The sequence below is a fragment of the Gambusia affinis genome, linkage group LG22 (assembly GCF_019740435.1).
Source record: "Gambusia affinis linkage group LG22, SWU_Gaff_1.0, whole genome shotgun sequence".
NCBI lineage: Eukaryota > Metazoa > Chordata > Actinopteri > Cyprinodontiformes > Poeciliidae > Gambusia > Gambusia affinis.
The window spans coordinates 15,548,800-15,572,724 of record NC_057889.1 but is presented as its reverse complement, the minus strand read 5'-3'; the positions used below and the strand labels follow the sequence as shown (position 1 = coordinate 15,572,724).

Below are 23,925 nucleotides of genomic sequence, written 5' to 3'. Positions count from 1 at the left end.
TGCACTTTGCACTCAGATGGGTTCGCTGCCGGTGCCCAGATGAACTGTTGTTTGAGCACTTTTCATCCTGGAGGATGGATGTCATTCTAGGAATCAGTAGTCTGAACAAAACAAAGTTAGGAAACATTAGACTTTTATCGATTGTTGGACCACATTGAATTGTTGGTTTTCTGATAAAAACACATTTTAAAACTGTCTACAGTAACTTTATTACCCCAAATAGGGAAAGCTGTTCTATCTTACATAGAAAAGCATAGCCCATTATTTTCTGTGCTAGCATGAACTATAGCGATAGTTTTTAGTCTTAAAATGCTGCAGTTTTGTGGCTTTGGTCGTTGCAAGATTTCATGGCTTCAAGATACGTCGCCATGGAGACACACAGATACTAAAAAGCTTTATTTTAAAATCTGATTCATGCTGATTCTCGCACGTGGCTCTCATTTCACTAGAAATGACTCCACTTTTATCCTTCAAGTGCACACAAGTTCTTTAGTCTGTTATATCTCTCTTATGATAGACTGAAGACTCTTTTATTTGCTATCAGCAATATCCTGAAACCTTAAGCATAGATCAGTGAAACTCCTAGAACATCTCCTAACTGCTGCCTGCATCATGACACAGCATCCTCAGTAAATGGGCCATAAATGCTGAGCTAAGCAGTTCAGAGCAACCTGTTCAAATGTGATAGTAGCTGTCAAAATGCAGCTGAGTTAGCCAACAGTGCCCTCTAAGTCTAGCAAACTCTGGCTAATGGGTTTGTTATTATTGACATAACAGAACAGAGTGCAATTGAGAACATTGGTACAAGGTTTGGTTATACTGGGAGTCATCAGGGATTCATTGGAGCTGCAGTTAAGTCCTATTTTTAAAACACTTCGTTAGCATACCATGAACATGTAAGATGTGCAGTTTGTCCTGCAGTAACTCTCTATTCATGCCTGAGTTAGTCACAAAGAGAGAGAGAGAAAGAGAGAGAGAGAGAGAGAGAGGGGCAAGTAGAACGAGACAGAGACAGAGACAGAGTGACTTTCACAGCTTGCCACTCATTTCCCCAGCAGCAGCAGCAGTAGCAGCAGCAGCAGCAGCAGTGTGTGTCCCCCGCCGTCCCCCTCCAGCCTCTTAATTTGAATGAGTCATTGAGAAGATCTCCCCTGGGTCCCGTGCTAGAGAGCGGACCTTTTCATCTGCCTAATGACGTGGGGCGGCGGCGCAAAGAGGCTCGAGTGGCAGCAGCCACCGATAGAGATTACACATGTACACACTATACAGAAAGCACAATATGAGTAAGTTTGATTTTTATAGCCGCATTTTTGCACTGGAAGCAAAAAGAAGACATAAATTCATTGACCTAGCATGAATGCTATAATACGAGAGTTTTATAAACATGTTTCTTTGCTGTTTAAACTTGTGTGTCTACTGCGCCCTCTGGTGGTGAGGTGGGTTCAAACGTGACCTTGGGTCTTCATTGAGTTTGTGATGGATTTACTTCATGAGTCGAGTTTAATAAACCCACACAGACATCTTGATTTGATTTGATTCAATTCAAATAAGATACCACAAAAATGTAAATTATCTGAATTAATTTACAGCTAGTTCTTTACAAGCTTTTCTGCTTAAATAACTAGGACCTCTAGAACAATTAGCTCAAACTGAGGAAAACGAAAAGATGGCAGAATATATTGAAACCTGTACTTTCCAGGGAACTTAACCTCTAGAACCCTAGAGGTTCCACCGGTGGGTCCGTTGGGTTCTAGAGGTTAAAGGTTACATTTCTACTTTGAATTCAAGAAAACCAGTAAGGACCTGGTCACTTCTGTAAAAGTATCCAGTAACCAGTTCGCTTTGTGAAGCAAGCAATTTCAAATTTCGAGAATGTGTCAGGGCTTTGCAATATAGCATTTAAGTTAAACTGGGTGTATTTAATGAATATAATGCATCTGACTGTAAATCAGTTTGAAAAAATGATTTCAAATAATTCAGTTATTAAGAAAAATAATACTGGTAGTTGGGACTAAGACTTTATGAAATTACTTGCAACAAAAGCATTGTGTGGTAAACGTAGCTGTAAAAGGTTTTTTGTGGCCGAAAGACATAAAGCAAAAGTGATCAAATAAAAAATAAAAGATGCTCTTCAATCACTTCTCAGTTCTCAACATTTTCTGTACTCTTATGTTAATTTATGCAGTACATTTTTAACATTCAAATCTGCTAAGACGTCCATTTACTGTGAAATATTACTGAGTTAGTCAAGTATAGAATCGTGATGTTGATACATTATATTTCTTACTCTAAGCAGGTTTAATTTTGTAAACGAAAAATGATGAGTGAGATGAAGCCCCTGTTATTCAGAGAGGCCGGGTCTCTGTGCACCTTCACTGGTCAGCGTAGAGAAAAGCCGACCTTTGGAAACATTAACCCGAGTTGCTCGCTACGCGGCTGCTGCCGCCGGTGTCCATTACATGAAGATGACAGACGATACCGTTGACTCAGTGGAGTAGATAGGAGGGCAGGTGAGGAGAGGAAGAAACGTGGGGAGGGAGGTGATGGATGGGGACGATGGTGAGGATGAGGAGGAGTAAAGGCACCTTAAGGCAAGAGATGGTCAGAGGAGAGTGTGTCTGTCAGTGTCTCTGTCTCTGCTACGGCCGGTTCCTCCTCTTCAGCATGTCATGTAGGTAAAAACTAAAACAAAATGTGTCTGCTGTGTTTCTGTCTGTGGTAAAAGCTGTGCTTGATTTGTGTTTTTAAGTTTGCGTGAGTTTGTGTGTGTGGGGGGGGGGGAGGGTGGGAACAAAATAAAATATTGGTTTGTGAAGAACTGAAGCAGAAATTATTTACCGGAAAATGCCAATAGATCCAAGTTGACATTTGTCAAAACATTTGGATAAATGTTATAGTTACCTAATTAGAAAGCAGTAATCTGAAGTCCTCTGATTTCTTATTTAGCTTCTCATGACTAACATTGTGTCAAAGAAACATTTTCAAGCCTGAACTAAATCTGTTAAAACTACAGTTCTCAAACTTGCAAGAAGTAATTATTACTATCAATGATTTGCAAAAAAAAAAATAAAAATAATAATGTAGAGTTGGTAAGCTCCAACAGCCAAAAAGATAAATTACTCAGATAAATTGTAAAAATTGTGTTTTGGTTCAACAAAGATTAAAGGAGGAGAAAATTACAAGAACTTCCAGTTTAAAACAGCAGCAGGGAACAGAGAACTATTGGGACAAAGCTGGTTTAGTACTGCTAAAAGGGATCAGAGAATAACATCAAACCCAGTTTAATTAAATTAGAATTTCTTGTTTAAAAAACAATGGGATTAGTTAACTGATAATTGCTATTAGCAATAAAGGCAACATCATTTCTTTGGATTTTTTTCTTTGAAACACTTCCCACGTGTTCACATAACGGTACTATGTTTGTGAAAATTGGATAGAAACAAGTCACTATGTTTTTTAATACAGTTATTACTAAGCTGCTGCTACACACAAGCAGCCATATTGGATTTAGAAGTCTGTCCTGGCCGGAAGAAAACTATATCCTTCAAAATGTAACAGGGGATGTGCAGGCATTCGATCAAAATGCTGTCGAAGGGACCAACGGAGGCAGATTAAAATATTCCAGTGATAAACATTGTATGACACCCAATCAAGAAACCAGCATGTCGTCAGCATACAACCTTACTTTTTCATACTTTTGAGAGAGATGCCACAGAGACTAGAGCAGAGTACATCAGGCAGGGCGTCAAAATGATGAACATGTCAGTAAGAGTCAGAAACTCGTATGTTGTGTGTGTTTTAATAGTAAGTCTTTAGCCTTTAATTGAGTACTTGTATCTAAAAGTAAACTGTTCGGCACTCTGCTACACTTAACATGCAGAACTAAGAGGAAGAGCTACTGTAAGTCCTGGTGAAATGGGACTCACCTGGTGTCAGTGGGTCCATGACTCGCCTGGTAAAACTCACTTTTTGCCTGAGTATTTTAAGAGAAAATGCGACACATGCTTGAGATGACTGTGGCAATCGACGTTTGATGTTTTGACGTCACTTTCAAATCGTTTGATGTGTCCGTATTCTGTTGGACATTAAATTAAGGGATTAAAAGTATTGTTAATGAGGGTCTATTCAGTTTTAGACTGACTCCTTTTTTTTTCTTTTTTTCTTTTTAAAGAGAGCTATGTTTTGATGTTTCTGTCTTAAAAAACAAGAAAGAAAATGACTCCCTATAAATAAATACATGGAAGCAAAGTTCTTTGTTTGTAAGGTAAACACCAGACCTACTGTGCTCACATGTCTACAAACGGGTAAATCACCTGACACCAGGTTTGACTCGCGTCCTTTAATTCGGCCCGTGTTATTTTCGTATCTGTGTTACTTGATCAATGGCAGCCATTAGCCAAAGCCGCTTCCATCAGAGAGTAGTGACCGTGGAAAAGCTGCAGCGCTACTGCGTTAAGCAACACTTTTCATTAGACGAGGACAGGATGTGGCGAATGCGAACCGTTTTTTAGTTCTGCTTTGTTTCACAGCTCTGTTGAAAAAGAAATCCACCAGATCACAAAAGAGAAACTGTGAAACACTTAGAGATCCAATGATCACAATCGTACTTCATCCTACGTTTTATGTATATATAAGAATCTTCTTGATTCTTCGGTGACACATTTAATAACACTGCTGAGGGAGTTCAATCAAACTGGAGGCTTCATTGTAAAAAGACGATGAATCCCTCTGATTTTATTGTAATCCCTCAGTGGCTTTTGCTCCCATCTTATCGCGTCTTGAAGTAATTACACACCCTATCTGGTTCTCCATCTGTAGATCTCCCCAATGGTGTTAAGGGGATTACATTACAGGGGCCCCGCAGCGCAAACTGTAAAAAGAAAAACAGACTTTTTAGTCATTTTCGTCTTACGATGCAGCTCATTGCAAACGTATTCAAACCCCTTGAAGTTGTTTTTTTTTTTTTTTTTACTAATGTACAACCACACACTTCCAGGTGTTCAAATGAGATTTTATGTGATGGACCGACACAAGGCTGTCCATTTATGTAAAATAGAAAGTAAATGGCAATCTCCTCTCTGATTAATACCGGGTGACGGCTTAGGTGGACGGCTGCGTCTTCTTGTGCCAAAACCCCGTACCGTCGTACTCCGTGTGAACTGGAAGCCCCGGACTGTTTTCCGTCCGTTTCACAATCATCTACCTCTTCGTGTTGGACTATTGCAGAAAATCCCAGTGGAACAAAATAATGTTTTGTTGGCGTGACGTCGAAATCCTTCGGCGAGGCGTCTCGCACTGCGGAACAAAAAAGCCAAAGAGCACATCCCAATGGTGTTTAACTTGCCTTCACAAGAGCTTGATGGATCAATCTGCGCTCATTTAAACGGCAGATTAGTATGCTTTTCACCCGGCATTAGTCAGTACCCCACAAAGAGGTGACATAATGGTTAACTCCTGCTTAATTCCCCTGTCACTTGGGTGGTTAATTGTCTTGACTGGCACTAATTATAATGAACATCCAAGGCGCTGGGAATGGATCGTCGAGCACAGCGTTGCCTTATCCGTCTTTCTCTCTCTCTCTCTCTGCCTTTTTGCTCTGGTTTGATTCTGCAGGTCCAGCTCTCCAGCGGCAGGTCCAGAACGGCCCCACGGCTTCGGATGAGATCGACGCTCAGAGAGCGAGGTGAAACACATTCACTCGGACACACATAAACACCTCTGGGTTTGGGACTTGCTACTTGAGGGAAAAAAAAAAAAAAGACAAAAAGAAAAATCTTATAAAATTTGCACTTTGTTTTTAGCTCCTATTTTATTAGTGTGTTTAATTGAGTCAAATTTCTTGCTTGCATGAAATGTTACTGTGTGTTTCCCCCCCCCCCATGTTTAATCAAAACAGGTCTTGTTAAATCTTGTTAAAGTTACACAATCCATTTCTTTCACTGGATTATATTGATAACAGAAAACTTGGAGTCTGGGTTTTTTTTTTACGTGTTACTTGCTTTATCATTGTTTTTTGAGATGCTGATTGATTCATTTCACACTATTAAAACAGGAAGGCGACAGAAAGAGAGAGCAAAAAGATATGTCAGAAAAATTCAGGTGTGTTTCCGCCCCTTTTTTTTAAGTCTTTTTCTAATTAAAAATAAATTCAAATCACCCAGCATGACGCTAGAGCGTTCCTAAAATTTCACGCATCTTTCTACATAAAGTTTTGGACATCAGAGAGGTGATTTTTCTTTTTTGTTTTGTTTTGCACCAGTGGCCTCTTTTGAGCTATAATTTGACTGGAAAGAGAAGCAGTGTAATCCAGGACCACCGTAGCCATGTGGCGGCCATATTTTAACCATTTTTAATCAAGAATTAGATTACTTACAAGAGAGACCTTTAAAAAAGAGAAAGGATAACAAGGAAGGGACATAAAAAGATTCCTTTACCAACTTAAACATGATACAAATTTTATTTAAAATAAAGAGAATTCTTTTTTTTTTTTTTTTTTTTTTGCAGCTGGTCCCAAAATCTGTTGAGCTGGACGTCATGCTATGACATTTGGCAATAAAGAATAGAAAATAAAATGACTTTTATATTAAGTGGGAAAGTAAATTTGGATGGTTTATTTTGCAGGTGCCTCTGTGAGACAAAGGTTTGAAAAATATTTCAGGGAAAGGACTCAAAATCTTCCCAGATTCATCAGATTTTGTATCTATGACAAACTGAAACATGAAGCCCCTGGATATGGGCAGGAAAGCGTCCTATATTGTCAAGATTTGGTCAGAAGAATCAAATCATAAAACATTTTCAATCTCTTAACTATTAATAAACACATTCAGCTTTAACTGTTGATTCTTCCTTTCAATCCTCCGCAGTTACTTAGCTTAAAACCTGATCAGGTTATCCGTCCATGTCCTATGCACACTCGTCCTTTCAGTTATTTATGTTAGACGTTAGACTAAACGGGAGCAGTTACACTGAACCAAGACACCAGCACTGGTTTACAAAAGGGTTGATCTAAAATACACTCGAGCTGTACCTGCGACTCCAGCTTTTGCGTTACGATTAGTAAAAATATTGATACCACAACAAACTGAAGTAGTGAGTTGAGATGTGATTTTGCTGACATCTCCTCAGCTTTGTGTTTCATGCTGCAGCTCTGCTCTGCTAATAGGAAGCTGCCGTCTCCTGAGGAGAGGAAAACAGTCAGAGTGACACGGAGAAAACCGAACTGGAAAGGAAGAAAGGATTCTTGGCTAAATTTAGCAGTGTTGTGACATTTGAGGCGCCGACGTCTGAAACAGTTGCAGCTCGTGGGTTCTGCTGCGTGCACCGCCATCGGCTTATGATAATCGCAATTGGTAAAAAAAGATGGATCGGCGGATGAGAGATTTCTTCTCTTGCTTTGCAAAAGCACAACTGGCTCTTTCGTTTCAGTTTCCCAGCTCGCTGGCTGATCCGAACGCCAGATCCCAGGTTCTAGAGGGACACACACTGTGGAAAATGGAGTGGATCCCATGTCCGCTGAACTATTCCCAGGGTCGGAGCTGCGATCGTGGCGGGAGATTGTCTCTGCTGTCACATCAGACGCTCTGCTGTCTCAGCCCGTCTCCCGTCCAACTCACGGCTGGATGACTCTGCTTCCTCCCCACGAGCTGTCTCCTTCCCTCCCCTCCTGGGGTGTGACATATATTTGCTTTGTGCATTATAAAAGAGCGCATGTCACAAAAAGAGGGAATGAAAATGTGATTTTGTGTGGAGATGAAGGGGAGAGCGTTGCCTTGGCTGGCAGATGTTTTCCCTTTTATTTAAAGGAACCTGGAGGCTTTGAATCACCTAAATGAATGTTTTCTCCAGAATGGTAGAGACAGCATCTTGCTTGTTTAAATAGCCAACAGATTTTATTACATTTTTTTTAACACCCAAATCAGGAAGTTGCAGAAATACCTGGACATATTCAAAAAACTTCTGCGTCGCTCCTTTAAATAACGTCTGTTTTGTTTCAAATGCATAATTTATGTGTTAGTTGTTAATCTTTAACTTGTTTTTTCAACCCAGTGCCAAAACAATGTGGCTTTAGGTAAAGATACATATAATTTTCTTCACATTAAATCGACTCATCAAAAGATATAGGTGGACAAAATCAGCAATAGATGGACCGGGAAATTATTCTTGGAGGTTTGTTGGAGAACAACAGCATCGTGGCGGTCAGGGAGGAAGTAGTGGAGACTTTAAATCTGAGATAAGAAAATTAAAAATCCAAATTCGGAACACCCTGTGGAGCTTTGCTCAGTCCATTATTGTCTTCATCAAAGTCAGTAGAGTTTAGCCCAACTGCAAACCAACCCTGAAAACACCATCCCCGCAGTTGAACATGGTGGTGGAGGCATCATGCTACGGGGATGCCTCTCTTTTGCACAAGCATTGAATCTAATTGCAAAAGCTGAAAAGCTGTTCAACTGGAGCAAAGTGAAACATGAAAAAAAATATTCAAGAGGTTTGAGTTGAGCTCTAAAGATCCTCAGCTGTTGGTGTGAAGTGGTTGTCTCTGCTGTTTCGGTGCTGGAATTGAATCAAATATTGAACGATTATGGGGTTGCTTGTTTTTTTTTTGTTTTTTTTGCGGTTGCTAAATTAGCAGCTGTGTTTTCTCCATTTGCCTTCAGGCAGATGATGGAACAGCAGCAGCAGATGCAGGCGCACATGGAGCGGGAACGACGGTCCTCCAACTCAGGTACACACACCCAGGACACTTGAAGTTTCTGCTTTCTCACTCATACACACACACACACACACAAAATAATGAATTGAAGCCATCATTAGCAGCATCCTGAGGTAAATAAAACATCTTCTTCACCTTTGACTTGATATTTGCAGGTTCTCCTTTCCAAGGCCACCCTGCTGTGCTCTCCGTAGCTCCACCTGTAGTACCTCCACCTGTAAACATGGGCGGCCCTCCCCCTCCGCCGCCACCACCGGGCCCCCCGCCGCCGTCAGGGGCAGCCCCTCCTCTTCCTCCTCCGCTGCCTATGGGAGGAGGCAGCCAGGGGGACGAGGGCCCCGCGCCAACCGGCCTTGCCGCAATGATCGCTGGAGCCAAACTTCGCCGTGTTCAAAGGGTAAGACGTGTATTCATGTTTGTTTGTTTGGTTTTTTTTTATGACACATACGATGAATTGTTTGTTTGGTCGTGATCGAAGAGCCGTCTAAAGTAAGTTCTGTGTGTCAGCCTGAGGACGGCTCTTCAGGTACCAAGAATGAAGCCAACCGAACGAGTGGAGGAAGTGGAGGACTGATGGAGGAGATGAACGCTCTCCTGGCTCGAAGGTCAGCGCAATCCACCCGAAAAAAATCCTCTTTCTTTCTTTACTTCCCTATCTTTCTTCCTTTCTCTTTTTTTTCTCAATTCATTGGTCTCAAGTGGCATTTATATTTGGTGTAGTCTATACAAAAAAAAAAGAAGCTTACTGCAAATTGTTGCATTTATTTGGAGCAAAAACTCAAACAATCGCAACATAAGTGATGTTACTGAGGAAAAAGTCGACACAATGTTGACTTTAGTGGTTAAAGTGTTTGTTTTTTTCCGGTGATGTCCTGACTGAGTTTTTCTCTCAGTGGTGTTGCGTGTTCTGTGGTTGATGGCCAGCTCGATTTTAACTCTGCGTTTATGTGAATGCTTCTTAGGGCGTAAAATTCTGATGTCGTAATGCCTTGTCATCGACAAGTAAATGTGTTGTTAAAAAAAATTAAGTTTTCTTTCTGTCTGTCTTTCTCTCCTTCTATCTATCTGTCTATCGTCCTTTCTTTCTGTCTTCCGTGTCCACAGTCTGCTTGACAAACAAAATTGCCATTTAATTTATTTAGGTGAAATATGTCATTCTTAATTGAGGCTTCTTCTTTCCCCCAGAAGGAAAGCGGCTTCAGAGAAGCCTGACGACAGCCAAAACGTAAGTGGACGAGCGGCAGTGCTGGATTGAAATTGTTCAAAATGTCAGTCAAAGCTGTACGCCTGATGACGATGGTGGTGATTACACTATCAAAACGGTGTCCTTTGTCAGTACTTGCTGAATTAAATGAGAATAAATGTAATTTCAGTGCATCAAAGCGGAAAAGCCATATTATTTTTTTTTTCCTCCCACCTTTTACCCCAGGATGATGCAAACTCTTCGTCACCCAACACTCGGGGTGCGCAGAACTCCACAGGTAGGAAACAATGTTAGAGCTGCACAAGCTGCTCCTTCGCCAATCATCTGATTGGCCTGCAGCAGGGGGGGGAAATAAAAAAAAATAAAAATCACACTTTGCTTTTGTCACACAGACGGTGTGAAAAAGCCCTGGGACCGAGCGAACTCTGCAGACAGGTCGATGGTTTCAAGGTGAGAGCCGGGGAAGCTCATTTCACACGAGGCCTAAACAGAACAGCAGCTGTCAGTGGAACAGACGATTTCCTAAAAAAAAGAAACATATTTTATCCCACAGGTTACGAACAGCAGGAAGTGTCAGCGACGCAGACTCGTTAGACCTCGACAGGATGAAGCAGGTGAGGTGAAACCGAACTTCTCAAACTGCATGGCAGCACGTAGGCAGAACCGATGCAACGCTAAACATGCTGGTTTATATTCACAGGAAAAACTGTCTGTTCTCCACAGTTTATACTTTTAAATGCCAACTGATAATCTATGCTTCACCTCGATCACGTGACGAGTTCTCATTTGTTTCCTGTGAACTTCTATTTCTACTGTACATAAAGAGAACGTCAATTTCTTGTTCTACAGGAAATCTTGGACGAGGTTTTCCGCGAACTGCACAAAGTGAAGGATGAAATCATTGATGGTGCGTTTCATTTTTACACCCTTGCCATTGGAATGTTACACCCGGTTGATTTGCACCAGTCTAACCGCTTATGTGCTTTTGTAACCACTAGGTTGCACTAGATACTAAGAAAAGTAAAAGCAACAATTCAAATAGATTGGTCTGAATGCTTGCAGTAAGACATGTCATAAAATCAAACAGATGTCATTTTGAGCAGAGTTGTGGTAGTTGGATAGAAATTCTGCATTTGTAATGAGCAATAAATAATGTATAACATGTTTGAGAAACCTATATAAATACATAATTAATATGGGCAATTAACCAATAATGTTGAATTATTGGTTGAACCTGTTATATTGGCACATTTTAGTAAAGCCATGTAAAAGTTGCAGAGGTATTTGCAATTTTTCAGTGTATTTCCCATTGATCCAGTTTGCTAAAGCGAGATTTGGAGATTGATTTCATCTCCATTATCGTCCTTCCACTGAGCGTCACGGCAACACAGACTTAGGTCCTCATCCAGCCTTATTTGTAGCTATTTTTAAGTTTTAAAAATAACTACATTGGGCGTGCTGTGATGGCGTAGGGGGGTGGCGCGACCCACGTTTGGAGGCCTTCGGTCCTCGGCGCAGCCGTTGCGGGTTCGATTCCCGGACCCGGCGACATTTGCCGCATGTCTTCCCCCCTCTCCTTCCCCCTTTCATGTCAGCCTACTGTCATGTGGGGGACACTGGAGCCCACGGAAGGAACCCCTGGTGGGAAAAAAATTAATTAATTAAAAAATAACTACATCGACACCAGATATGGACAGGTTAAGATGAGTATAGCGTTATTTTCCACAATCCTGAAGAGCAATATAGGCGTGTTAGCCCAATGGTGCGTTCGCTTGTCTTTACCAACAATAGTTTGTTTTTTTTGATTGTCTGACAAACTAAAAATAGTAAAGCATACATTTTAAAAGTGCTTCAGTTTCATTTTTCTTAAGAGGATTTTTAAGAAAGCTGAGAATCGTGAGACCACAAAAAAGGGAAAAACAAGAAGAACAATTAGAGATGTTGTTTTTCCTGGAGGCCGAAGTTAGCTGCTTCTCCAAGCCTAGCAGATTTTTGTCACTGCGTCAGCATCCATGTTGCAACATGTTTTCACATGAAACATTGTTCCATAGATGCCTAAAGTCAAGCAGTGATTACAGTGGTGTAGAGTTTTATTAGAGAGCGTTTCCATAAACAGGTAGGATTTTTTTCTTCTTCTTTAGATTGGAAGTAAAATAGCAGTTTCCTTTGAGTCTCACTACATCTCCAGATGCGAGGGAAACGGTTTTATTTTTACTGAAACCTCTCGGAGAGCAAGGTCATAATATGCTGACTGAACATAACGTCCCGTGTCAAAACATGAGAAATGTCCCTTTAAAATCAATTGTATCTGTCTCTACAGTAACCTACCTGCCTGCGGTTTAACCCCAACTTATTTTCCCGTCTTCTCTCTCCACACAGCCATTAGAAATGAACTCAGTCGAGTTAGCACGACATAAACTTTGAGAGCTGAATCGCTTTTGCAAACCATTGCCCCCTGCAGCCGCTGCTGAGGCCCTGAAGACGAGGAGGAGGAGGAGTCAGGAACAGAGGCCCAAACTGTGACATTCACTCGTCGTGTTCGGCGATGCGGCGCTGTTACTGTAACGCCTCGCCCGCGTCTGCGTAACATTTGGTTTGTTTGTTTCTACCGTGAAAGGGCCACATTCTCGCACTGATTGCTCCGTTTTGTTAACATGTTTCGTCTGTTTGTCTGCCCGTCTCTCCTCTGCCTTTGGTCCAAAGGAAATTTATGAAATATAAAATTATTTTATTAGTTGTTGTTTTTTTCTGTTTTTTTTTAATACATTTTTTTTTGTTAATATAATTTTTCCATTATTATTATTATTATTATTATTATTATTATTATTATTATTATTATTATTATTATTATTATTATTATTATCATTATCATTCTAATGATAAAATGAGATGGAATAAAACAACTGTAATATTGGAGAAATGATGACAGTACTGTGATAGTCACGATAATATTTTATTGCACATCAATGTAAGTGGGGGATTTTTCTGTATTTTATAGATTGTTTATATTTAGTTTCGTTTGAGATACATTCACAAGCAGCCCCCCCTTTTTTTTTTTTTTTGCTTTTCACCACCTGGCCTGAAATATTATAATTCTGTTTAATTTTTCTTATTTTTTTTTTTAGTTATTTTTTCCTTTCACTAACACCAAGTACATTTTGAGCCACCACAGAAACGTAAAAAAATTTAAAAAAAGGGACGAAGAAAAATAGCCTACAACGTGAAACCAAGAACAAAAATAAACTTCTTTTGATAATGCAATCTTCTGAGGTAAAAAATAAATAAATAAATAAATAAAAACAAAACACCAGAGTATTTGTGATCATGTTGTTAATAAAAAATGTTTATTGGCTGCAAAGATACGGTGAAGTATTTTTCATTTTACTGTCTCCCTTTATGACAAAAGTGCTTCCTAGTTTGAGGAGGGGGGAAAACAAAATGAGTTTCAAATGAATTCAAATAAAACTGTGAACAATGTCTTGGATAAATCAGAGTGTCGTGTTCTTTTGTGCGTTTTGTTTTGGTGATTAAAAAGGGATCGCAAAATTACACCTGGTGCAAATCATGAATGAAGGCAACAACTGAGCCACTCGCCTTTTTTGTCTTTAATATTTAAGGTTGAAAACAGTTACAATGAAGTAGCACACAGTTAACTTGCATAAAATGTAAATAAAGAAATGGGCTACCTGAGCCAAATACAAACGTCAGACTGAAAAACGTTTTTGCTTTACACTCAACCCAGGATGAAGGGCCAAAAGTGACTTAGTGATTTGAGTAAAACTGGAAACATGCAAGAAATAAATAAACAAGTGTGTCCATAATTATTTGTATGCCATTATTTTCTTACATGCTTTATTGCAAGAAAATAATTGCGTAAATCATTTGAACATTAAATATATTAAAGGCATATTTTAATGTTAGTTATTTCAGCATTCATTTGCTAATTTTATACAGTGTATGCGGGTGCAGAGATAATGAAACTTTAAACAGCCAGAAAGATGAACTAAAGGATCCTAAAATCTGATTGGTCTGACGTGCACTTCAGACCAATCACCTTTGACTAGCAGTCTTAGCTCCACCCACTGACTTTCAGGGGTTAGTCTGGCAGACGAATAAATGATGCTGTGCAACAAAATGAATGTTTTTGTAACAAAAAATACATTTTATTGAGTATAGCTTTAATTAAATGTATGTATTTACATCTATTTTTTATTTTCTAATGATGTAATAAAGTAATTAATCAGTAAATTATTCATCTAGGACACTTTTGACCCTGAGTAATTTGATGGGTCAAGTGAGTGGCGCAAACTATGTGGTTGTTAACGTAACTGGTCTGATGTTATCTTGTTGTGCAAATTAAGCAGTCAGGTGTTATGGTTTCTTTAATAAGGAACAGTAACGTTTAAATAATAGCACTGTGCAAAGTGCAGACACATTTTGCAAAGTAATAAACTCTTAAAGAATATGTGATTTTAAAGTACAATAAACCTCAACATTAAAATACAAAAATATCTTTATTATGTTATTGGTGTATTTAATTTATCCATTTCTGATTTCATGAAATTGTCAAATATGTGCATTTAGTTATTTTTTATTAAATGTGTGACACTTATGGTCTTCCATACTCTTAATTAGAGGAAGATTTTTAAAATCGTTGGAAGTTTAACTATGATTATGTTTTTTTGATTAAAAGAGATCATTTTTATTGGCATGCTGCATATATATGTCGGATAAGCATAAATTACATATATATAAAATTAAATACATAAAAAAAATATTTCAGACATGGGGAATCAGAAGAGTTAAATAAAAATAAAATAAAAAACTTTTTTATTTACGTCAAATGAGAGATGTGAAGTGTGATCAACATGCCAAGCAAGTTAACTTTATTTACATATATTTCTTAGATGAATTATGAACATCATAAAACTCGTCGGAAATTACTATTATTGTTTTTTTTTTTTTTTTTTTTTTTTTACATCCACAAGACTGGAACCCCATGCCACAGCAAAACCGTTCTCACTTAGCTCACCGAAATCTCGCGATGATTGCCTATGACAGAGCATAGTGGCGACGAGAACTGGCTTGGAACGCAGTGAGGAGAGTTGTTATCGAAGAACAGGGAGAGGAGACGGAGGCAGGAGCGGACCAAAGGGGGGTGTGTGTGAGAGTGTTTGTGAGGTCCAAAAACAAGGAGCACAACACGGCGTGAATGAGAGAGGCAAACTGGCGGATTTCAACATGGCATCCGGAGATACGCTGTACATTGAGACAGACGGCTCGGAGATGCCGGCCGAAATCGTGGAGCTGCACGAAATAGAAGTAGAAACGATACCAGTGGAGACTATCGAGACCACGGTGGTCGGCGGGGATGACGACGACGACGATGATGACGGGCAGCCCATGATTGCGCTGCAGCCGCTGGTCACGGACGACCCCAGCTCGATCCACCACCACCAGGAGGTTATCCTGGTCCAGACCCGGGAGGAGGTGGTCGGCGGAGACGATTCAGACCTGCACACGGACGGCGGGGCTGGATTCGAGGATCAGATCCTCATCCCAGTGCCAGCACCTGGGGTCGAGGATGAGTACATCGAGCAGACTTTAGTGACTGTGGCTGGAAAGAGCTCGATGGGTCGGGTAAAGCGAGGAGGCAGCACCGGTGGAAAGAAAGCAGGCAAAAAGAGCTATTTAAGCGGCCCAGACGCTGCTGGGAGAAAATGGGAACAAAAGCAGGTGCAAATAAAGACTCTGGAGGGAGAATTTTCTGTTACAATGTGGGCATCGGGTAAGTAACTTTAGCCATACAGTGTCTGTAAGCTTCGTTGCAATGAGGCCTCATTACCAGGGCGTTGTCCTGCTGCACCAGACTATTTCCTGGAGTGCTCCGTCGCGCTGTTGTGAAAAGCGACGTTTAGTCCGGTTTTTCGATTAAAAACCCTGCTATACCATATGGAAATGTTTTTGTTTTGAAGGGAGGCCATGTTTTAGGTGTTGCTGGGCGCCGCCATATTCCCCGAGACTCGTAAGTATGGCGGCGGCCCCGAAAAGATGGCGATAGACGCGGCCGGGCAGAGATGGCGGCCGTGCTGCGGGTCGGGAGAGAGCTGGGTCTAACGTATCTGCAGGCCTCAAAACTGTGGCGCACTTTCAGCGCAATTATAGCCACTGTAGCTCCAGGCGACTGTGTTAATTCGGGTTTAACTTTTATATATACGATTTTTGTGTAATTACGAACTATTTCTTGAGTATATTATTTAGCCGTTAGCTTTGCCTGGTTTCCTGCGGCTGACAGTAAACCATTCCTTTTAGCTTAAGCCTTTAAAAGCAACGGTGTGCAAAGGGACACAGCAGCCAGTAATCAGTCAGCTTTATATAAGTATCTTTCTAAAACACCCATAGCTAGTACTTAACAGCTATGGGTGTTTTGTTAAAACACATTGTTAAAACAAGTTGTCTAGCCCGTTTAGTGAGAGCCATACCTTTTTCATGTGTTACTCTATTTTTAGTGCTCTCTGCTGGCCGGTGAAGAGTAATGTTAACAGAAATGCATTTTCTGACCTAGCAGTGTTTTAAAAGTTTCGAATGTTAAGTATGGAAATAAACGCTAAATGTCATTTATAAAATATAAAAATAATATAATTAAGATGCCTCATTACTTTGCAAACTTTGTGGCGTTTGTGCTCAAAGGCCCGTATTAAAATAGTGAAAACAACTACTCTTACATAGCTAATAGAGAATGTAAAATGTTTGTGATGTTTTGCAATTTAATTAATAAGCTTTTGTCATTCATTTACTTTAACAAATTCGGTTTTGTAGTTTTTTTAAGTATGAAATGGTGCACTTAAAAACGGACAATTTTGAACAGAAAGCAATATTGATTTTTGCTCAGGCATTTCATTAAATGCAGCATTTTACTGTTGCTCGGGCCTTTTTTATTGTGCGAAAAAAATCTTTATCAATCTGTAATCAAATAATTAGTGAAACAATTTGATTTAAATAATCACCCCCTAATCTGCTGTGTATATAGTTCTCATTTACAGCACTTTTAATTTGAATGCTATGGTGGAATTCATGCAATTCTTAGTAGAATGCACTCTAGTTTTTTTTTGTTTTGTTTTTAATAAAATCATGTTTAATGGTTTTAAAAAAATCAAAATAACAATGTGGTAAGTATAATTATTGTGTAATATCAAACTGCAATTTTGTGATTACTACAAGAGTGAGGAAGTGATAAACCTATTCATGTTATTCACTAATTATGCCGCACCGAAGTGCTTGTTAGCATAATCAGGTGGCCTGCATGCTGTAGCAGATGTTCTCCGACTCCCGAGGCTTGTAGCCAGGGTTCCACCAATATGTTATCGGTTCAGTCTCTGTAATGTGTTCCTAGATGACAATAAAGACATTGACCATGAGTCGGTGGTGGAGGAGCAGATCGTCGGTGAGAACTCTCCTCCGGATTACTCCGAGTACATGACGGGGAAGAAACTGCCGCCTGGTGGCATCCCGGGGATCGACCTCTCAGACCCCAAACAGCTGGCTGAATTTGCCAGGTGAGCGCGCCTCTGCGTCAGCGGCTCCCGCCGGTAAACAGACATGTTTGCGCTATCAACACAGAGCCCGTGAATAAGCAGGCAGCTGCTGAAGAGGCCGTTTTCTGTTGCTTCAGTTTTAAATGTCGAAACTTGCATTTCAGATATGAACTTAGAATTGTTTGAGTTATATTATGGAGGCTTTTAATTTTGATCCGATGGTTTGGCTAGATGAACAAAAAGCCCTGTCAGGTGAAATTTATGGTGCACACAACGTGGTACATGATCAGAGTCTGTTTTTGTGTTTTTATTTTTAAATACAACACAATACAACCCTACTTTCACATATAGATGTTTCACCAAAGATGCTAATGTGTAAAGAATGAGGGAGGCGGTGCAAATAGAGTTAATTTTAGACAGGCCACAACTGCATGTTTACAAAAGTAGAGTGCGAGGGGGATTGATATTTAAAATATATATTTGATACTATTTAATCTCAACATTTAGCACCAATGTTTTTGTTTACAATTCTCACAAACGGGAAGATAAATGTACACTGGACATTTTGCGGGGTTTTTTTGTTGTTCTTTTTTAAATGTTAAAAAGAGAAACATTTCAAAATGTCCATTGTGTTTCAGTTTTGAATTAATCGTATGAACACACAATAAACTAATGTCTAAAATAAAGTTTGTTCTCATGTTTTGAACTGAGCACTGGCTCAGCTGAAAACACCATGGCTGAATTTTCTTTAGAAAGTTTCTTGAATTGGTTCTTTTACCAGCAGGTATAATCTTAGGCAACAATCAATCTTTTTCTAATTTTTCCCCAGTTCCAAGTTTTAGTTTTCCTCTATAGAGATATTCTTTGATAAGGGGAGGAGGGGGGGGTTTGTTTTGAAACCGTCAAGAACAAAGAATTAATCCAGCATTCTTATTTTTATCTTTTATCTGATTTTATTTGACCTGCTGAACAGACCAGAGTCGATTCATGGGGGGGGGGAGTCGGCCAATTCTGATCTTTGGCCTATTGATTGGTGCATCTCTACTTCAATAAGTTGCATTAAACTTCTCTTTAAAACCTTTTGTTAACAGAATGGTTTTGTCTGTCCTTATTTTTTTCAAACCGTATATTTTCCCCTCCGCTCCCATCAGAATGAAGCCCAGGAAGGTGAAAGAAGACGACGCTCCCCGAACGATAGCCTGTCCTCATAAAGTGAGTCTAAAGATGCTGCCTCTCTCAAGAACCCTTTTGAAATGAAATTCACTGTTCACACAGGTTTAGCTCTGCCTGTTGCTCTCTTTTTTTTACTGAAGGTTATTGAAAAGCATTGATGGCACTGGAGTGCTCTGATGCACAATTACAATCAGGCTTTATCTGCAGCCGCTAATGTAATGGTTTTCTTTGCTCTGCTCTTTCTCGTTCGGGCTGTTAGCAGAGCATCGCCTCTTCAGCGCGGTATAGATCTGTTGTTCTGTTCTTTTCAGAGCCTCTTTCCGAAAGCTCGACAAAATGCTGAGAGCACTTGTCGCTGACATTTGTATGAAAGGAAACATAACCCCGCTCGCACATCGATAAAATATTGACACCGTCGCTCCGACGAACCTCCCGTTATTTGTCAACTCAGCGCCGTACTTCCTTTTTATCCCCCCCACACAGGGCTGCACAAAGATGTTCAGGGATAACTCGGCCATGAGGAAGCATCTGCATACCCACGGACCCCGCGTTCACGTCTGCGCAGAGTGCGGCAAGGCTTTCGTCGAAAGCTCCAAACTCAAGCGCCACCAGCTCGTCCACACAGGGGAGAAACCCTTTCAGGTCGGTATCAGGACTAAGCAGGGTGCCCGAACATCCTTAAAAAGTCTTAAGCGTAGGTGTCTGAAATTAAGGCCTTAAAATCTTTTGAATTCATTATAATACATAAGTTGGCCTTCAATGCGTTGACCACATGTCTTAAAGTTTACCGTGGAAGGAAGGACTCTCATATTGTCAAAATAATGGCCTAAGCCATTTTTTTCTTTTTGCCAAAAGTGTTTTTTTGTTTTTGTTTTTTTTTATAAAATCCCTTGGGTCATTATTTTAGGAAGGTGATAATATGTTTTATGTTGTTTTCTTTCTTCTCATGGGACTTTACTGTTACGCGAAAGTTTGAGTCTTGGACAAACATTTATTTGCCCTTTTAAGATCAATAAACTATTTTTGAATTTGAATTGAACCTTCACTACGTTCTGATATTCGAGGCGGTTGCAGCTAACGGTACTTAGCTGCCAATATCCCTTCGCTAGATATCTAGTGAGGTTTTTTTTTCGTCAATCATGGGTAAGTATACGCAAATTTACTGTCGGTTTGCTGGAAGGTGTTAGTCTTCGCCATTAGTTTACTTGTATTACCAACCCGTATGATTTGTTTATTTATTGTTTTTGTAGGTTTCTGTCATGTTACATGTCTTAAATTCTTTCAGAATGGTCTTAAAGTTTAGTTGATGAAACCTGCAAAGACCCAGCTAATTTAATGAAACACTGTTTACATTATTAACTTAAAAGCTCATCTTGAGCTAATGAGCAATAAGATCATGTTACTACTTTGCAGTAATTTATCACATCAATTTGTACTGAGTGCACCGAAGATTACAGTTAAACAATAAAACAGTATCAGAGTCGACGGACTTCCCTGTATCAGCAGATTAATAATATTGTTTTTCTTTTTCCAGTGTACCTTCGAAGGGTGCGGGAAAAGGTTTTCTCTGGACTTCAACCTGCGCACGCACGTGAGGATCCACACCGGAGACCGGCCCTACGTGTGCCCGTTCGACGGCTGCAATAAGAAATTCGCCCAGTCTACCAACCTGAAGTCTCACATTCTCACACACGCCAAAGCCAAAAACAACCAATGAGAGCCCGTTCGTCAGCGTCAAGCCACGAAGGCAAAAAAAAAAAAAAAAAAACCTCTTTTGAAGACGTGATGAAAACCTTGAGACTCATTGATTTATATATAAAAAAATAAAAACCTAAACAAAGAAAACGAAAAGGTCTGACAGTTTAAAAGACATAAAACACTGAAATTACGTTGTTTTTTTAATTTGTTTTTCTTTTCCCCAAAAAATTCAGTTTTTTTTTTTTCCCCTGCTGTCATGTTGGATGAGGAACACAGAGAAGACCCTCCCAGCCACCTGTCCCCATTTCTCTATTGGCACTTTGCTACCAGAAGATGGAACCCAAGGACAAACATCAGAGATTTATTTTTACCTGAGAAGTCAGAGAAACCGTGGTATATATTAATACTTTTAGTTTTGCTTTTATTTCCTTCCAAGTGTGCATATTGTACACTTGTCTCAGGCCGTGTTTAGCGAAACAGTTTTTCTCTCTTTTGTTTCCCTGCGTTATAAGATCATACCAATGACACGTTCCATCCGAATCACACATAGGAGTCGAACAACCAACGGTATGTTTGCATTTCCACCATCTTTGGTTGTACTTTTCTCTAACCACAGAATAACCTTGTATACTTGTATTGTATGGCTGTATTAAAATTAAGTAGACATAGATAGAGGTGTGATTTAAAGTGTTAACCAATTAAACTTTTAGTCATGAGTTGCTTTATATTTTATATTAACTGTCTTAACACAGATGAATGAGTAATATAATCGTACTCGGCGGCGGTCGCGTTGAAGGGCCTGACGGGTACGTGGTAAACTGCGAGACCATCACTTCTTTGTTAGAATGTAATGTACAGAAGTCAGCCATTATCTTCCTTTTGTTGGTATTTACACCCATGTATTTCAACTGCCCACAATAAAATGGGTCATTCCAACTGTCAAACTACACGCTACAGTTTCTCTCTGTGCGTCTTCTACAAGGGGTTTCTAAGTAGACACACTAGCGCTTTACATCGTCACCGGTAAGGGGTGAACTAGCTCTCTGTTTAGGATTTCTCGACTGTTTTTCTCCAGTCGTGAGAATATAACGCGTTTCTGTTGTATTGGAATTGGAATTGCTTTGGTCACAAAGGAGGAAGATTTTTCAAAAAGTTATTTAAACTGTTATATGTAGATTATCTCAACAACATAGTTTTAAAAAAAAAATTTTAAAAACTGTCACTATGTTGTGACAGTGTAACATGAGACGGATAAGGTGTGAAAAATCTAGCTCCTCTGCCTTTTTCTCTTTGGTCAGAAACAACCAGTCAGAGCTAAAAGGTGCATCTTGGTGCTGTCAATCATTCTTGTGTACACGTTTCTCACACCCTCCCCTTTGCTCCCTAGTAATTTTGACAAAGGAGTGTAGGACCATCCGGAGGTAGAAGGGAAGTTTGTCTCATGTTATACTGTCACAACATGATGGTAGTTTCAAAAAAATGTTCTAAAAAATGTATGTGGCATGTTGAGAGAAGAAAGGAATTTAATTACATGTAAACAAAAAAACAACCTTGTTAAACAAAATATATCTGAGGAAAAAGTTATGGCACGCATGGCTAGTAATTACTAGCTCAATGGCTAACTACAAAAAAAACTTTCAAGAGTGTATTTTTGCACTCTTAAATGCTTGAATGGAATGGGAGTCGATACTTTTAGACTGACGCATACTAAACCAAAATGGAGCCAAAAATCCTCACAGAAAAAGACAACCGGTCGGTGAAAAGCATCCATCAAAGTTTCCTTCTTGGGAGTTGTGTAGCAGCAGGTGGAGCAGACTGACTCGCTGTGGTGAGATGGAAATGTCACGCAGTGAGTCGAGAGAATTAAAGCCAGAAGGCTGACTTTTAAAAAAAAGAAAGGAAAAAAAATCATCTTACAGGTTTTGGAGCAGCTCTCCCCTGAGTAGGCATCATTTGGAATCTGCAGGTACATCCTAAACATGCAGTTCAGACAAGGCCGGCTAAAACAACGAGCTAACCTCATCCTCATCGGGTGAAAGCAGATTTACAGCCGAATTTATAAAGCTGCCGTTTTCCAGAGTGCACCAGCAGATGTTATTAGCTGGAATTAGAACACCACAGGACATCTTGCATCTGTGTGTTTCTTTTCGGAATCAAGTCAAACTAAATCTAATCGTCCATGAGGACAGACTGTGTCGGTTTTAATTCGTTTTGAGCTCAGGATAACGTCCTAAAAGCTATATCCCTTCAGGAGGATTTCCATCCTCCTCTCTCGGGGGTCCATCGGCACTTTCTGACTCGCCTCATAAGTCCATCCCTTTTTTCCGCTCAGCCAGCAGGATTAGCACGAACCGGCTATGCCAGCGTCCCGCTAAGATCCCGCTCTTTGGATCCCTCCTGCTGCAGACTCCAGACCTGCTCCTGTGGCCCCCTTCGGGCCCCAAACAGCGGCGGCAGTGCTACTCTCCGTGGTGCTGATCTGGAGCCTCCGGATGTTTAATCACCAACTCTCCGTGTGTTTAAAAAGAAACATCATGTGCTTTGAAAAGTATTTATGCCCCTCGAACTTTTTCCTCATTTCGTCACGATACGAGCAAAAAAAAACATCAGTTTATTTCACTGGGCTTTTCAGGTGAAAAATGATGAGAAGGTTGCTACGTGACATGAAAAGTAGACGTCACATGGGTCAAACTTGAGGCTTGTGGGCCAACTCCGGCCGACTGTAGCTTTTTTTGCGGCCCTGCAGAGTCCAGAAAGACACATAAATCGAACTTTCAAGATAACAGTTTTGTGCTTAGATATTGTTTTATCAATCAAATCAGTTTTTACCTGTGTGCTGCCAAGTTACTTCAGTCAGTTCCTCCAGTGTTTTTGCAATTCTGTCAAGTTTCTAGTCCGTGATTGATGTGGCGAGTAGCAAAAAGTCACATTTACAGTCACACATAAATTGAAGTACTGCAAAATTCCTTGCAAATATTTCTAAATTAGCAAGTTCAGCTCATAAATGGGAAGATACCTGGAGTTAAAGGAAGGGTAATCCTGAAAGAAAACCTGTGTTATGGTTTTGGATCAAAGCATATTGATGAGTTAAAATGGCCTAGTCAAGGTACAGATATTAGTCTAATTGGAGAGACATGAAAATACAATTCACATATACTCTCTATCCAGTCTGACAGAACTTCAGATGTGTTCAAAGAAGATTGGTCAAGAGAAATTGATATAAATTACTTGTGCAGCTAAAACTTTCGTAGCACAGTTGATTGACATTGACGCCACATTTGTTTGATTTTGTAAATGTCCGTGGTGCTGGCTGACTTTTGATGACCTCTGGAAAAAATTTTTTTAATACTTCTAAAATGACAGCGCCACACAAACACAAACTTTTGACACAAATTTTGTTTGACGTGAAGGAGGCGGGCGGGACCTAACTTCACTCACGTCTTATTTTTGCCGATGTATCACGTAAAATCCCTTTAAACTCCACTATCACGCACTGTAGCAAGACAAAACGTGATAAAAGTTCATGGTGTACGAACACTTTTCTTTTTTTTTTAAAGCAAGTGTTAATATTTCCTCCTGAGCTTGTCCCTGTTAGAAAACTCCTG

The 23,925-nt window shown here is 39.9% G+C and overlaps 2 protein-coding genes across 10 annotated transcripts in view; both read left to right on the top strand.

The window, feature by feature from the left end:
- The window catches only part of evlb (Enah/Vasp-like b), a 38,452-nt gene extending 25,761 nt beyond the window's left edge, over positions 1-12,691 (top strand). For 7 of the 8 annotated variants that reach the window (XM_044106000.1, XM_044106002.1, XM_044105996.1 and 4 more), the window contains 10 exons: positions 5,614-5,683; positions 8,655-8,722; positions 8,866-9,107; positions 9,218-9,315; positions 9,896-9,935; positions 10,140-10,191; positions 10,307-10,364; positions 10,468-10,528; positions 10,764-10,821; positions 12,294-12,691. In XM_044106000.1, the coding sequence (XP_043961935.1) occupies positions 5,614-5,683; positions 8,655-8,722; positions 8,866-9,107; positions 9,218-9,315; positions 9,896-9,935; positions 10,140-10,191; positions 10,307-10,364; positions 10,468-10,528; positions 10,764-10,821; positions 12,294-12,331 (785 nt within the window). In that variant the 3' untranslated portion in view covers positions 12,332-12,691. The remainder of the gene's footprint in view (positions 1-5,613; positions 5,684-8,654; positions 8,723-8,865; positions 9,108-9,217; positions 9,316-9,895; positions 9,936-10,139; positions 10,192-10,306; positions 10,365-10,467; positions 10,529-10,763; positions 10,822-12,293) is intronic. The other variant, XM_044105997.1, reaches the window with a different exon arrangement.
- Positions 12,692-12,966: 275 nt separating this feature from the next.
- yy1b (YY1 transcription factor b) lies at positions 12,967-21,269 on the top strand. Of its 2 annotated transcripts, none has more exons than XM_044106006.1 (5): positions 12,967-15,702; positions 17,320-17,470; positions 18,601-18,661; positions 19,106-19,264; positions 20,157-21,269. In XM_044106006.1, the coding sequence occupies exons 1-5, from the start codon at positions 15,156-15,158 to the stop codon at positions 20,337-20,339; spliced, it is 1,101 nt and encodes a 366-aa protein (XP_043961941.1). In that variant the 5' UTR covers positions 12,967-15,155; the 3' UTR covers positions 20,340-21,269. The 2 variants fall into 2 exon arrangements, with proteins under 2 accessions (XP_043961941.1, XP_043961940.1); XM_044106005.1 differs by having other exon boundaries at positions 17,308-17,470.
- The last annotated feature ends 2,656 nt before the right edge of the window (positions 21,270-23,925 follow it).

Coding starts and splice junctions, on each gene's coding strand:
- yy1b (XM_044106005.1), top strand. CDS start 15,156: ATGGCATCCGGAGATACGCTGTACATTGAGACAGACGGCTCGGAGATG. Junction 17,471..18,600: donor CAGCTGGCTGAATTTGCCAG/GTGAGCGCGCCT, acceptor CGCTCCCATCAG/AATGAAGCCCAGGAAGGTGA. Junction 19,265..20,156: donor CAGGGGAGAAACCCTTTCAG/GTCGGTATCAGG, acceptor TTCTTTTTCCAG/TGTACCTTCGAAGGGTGCGG.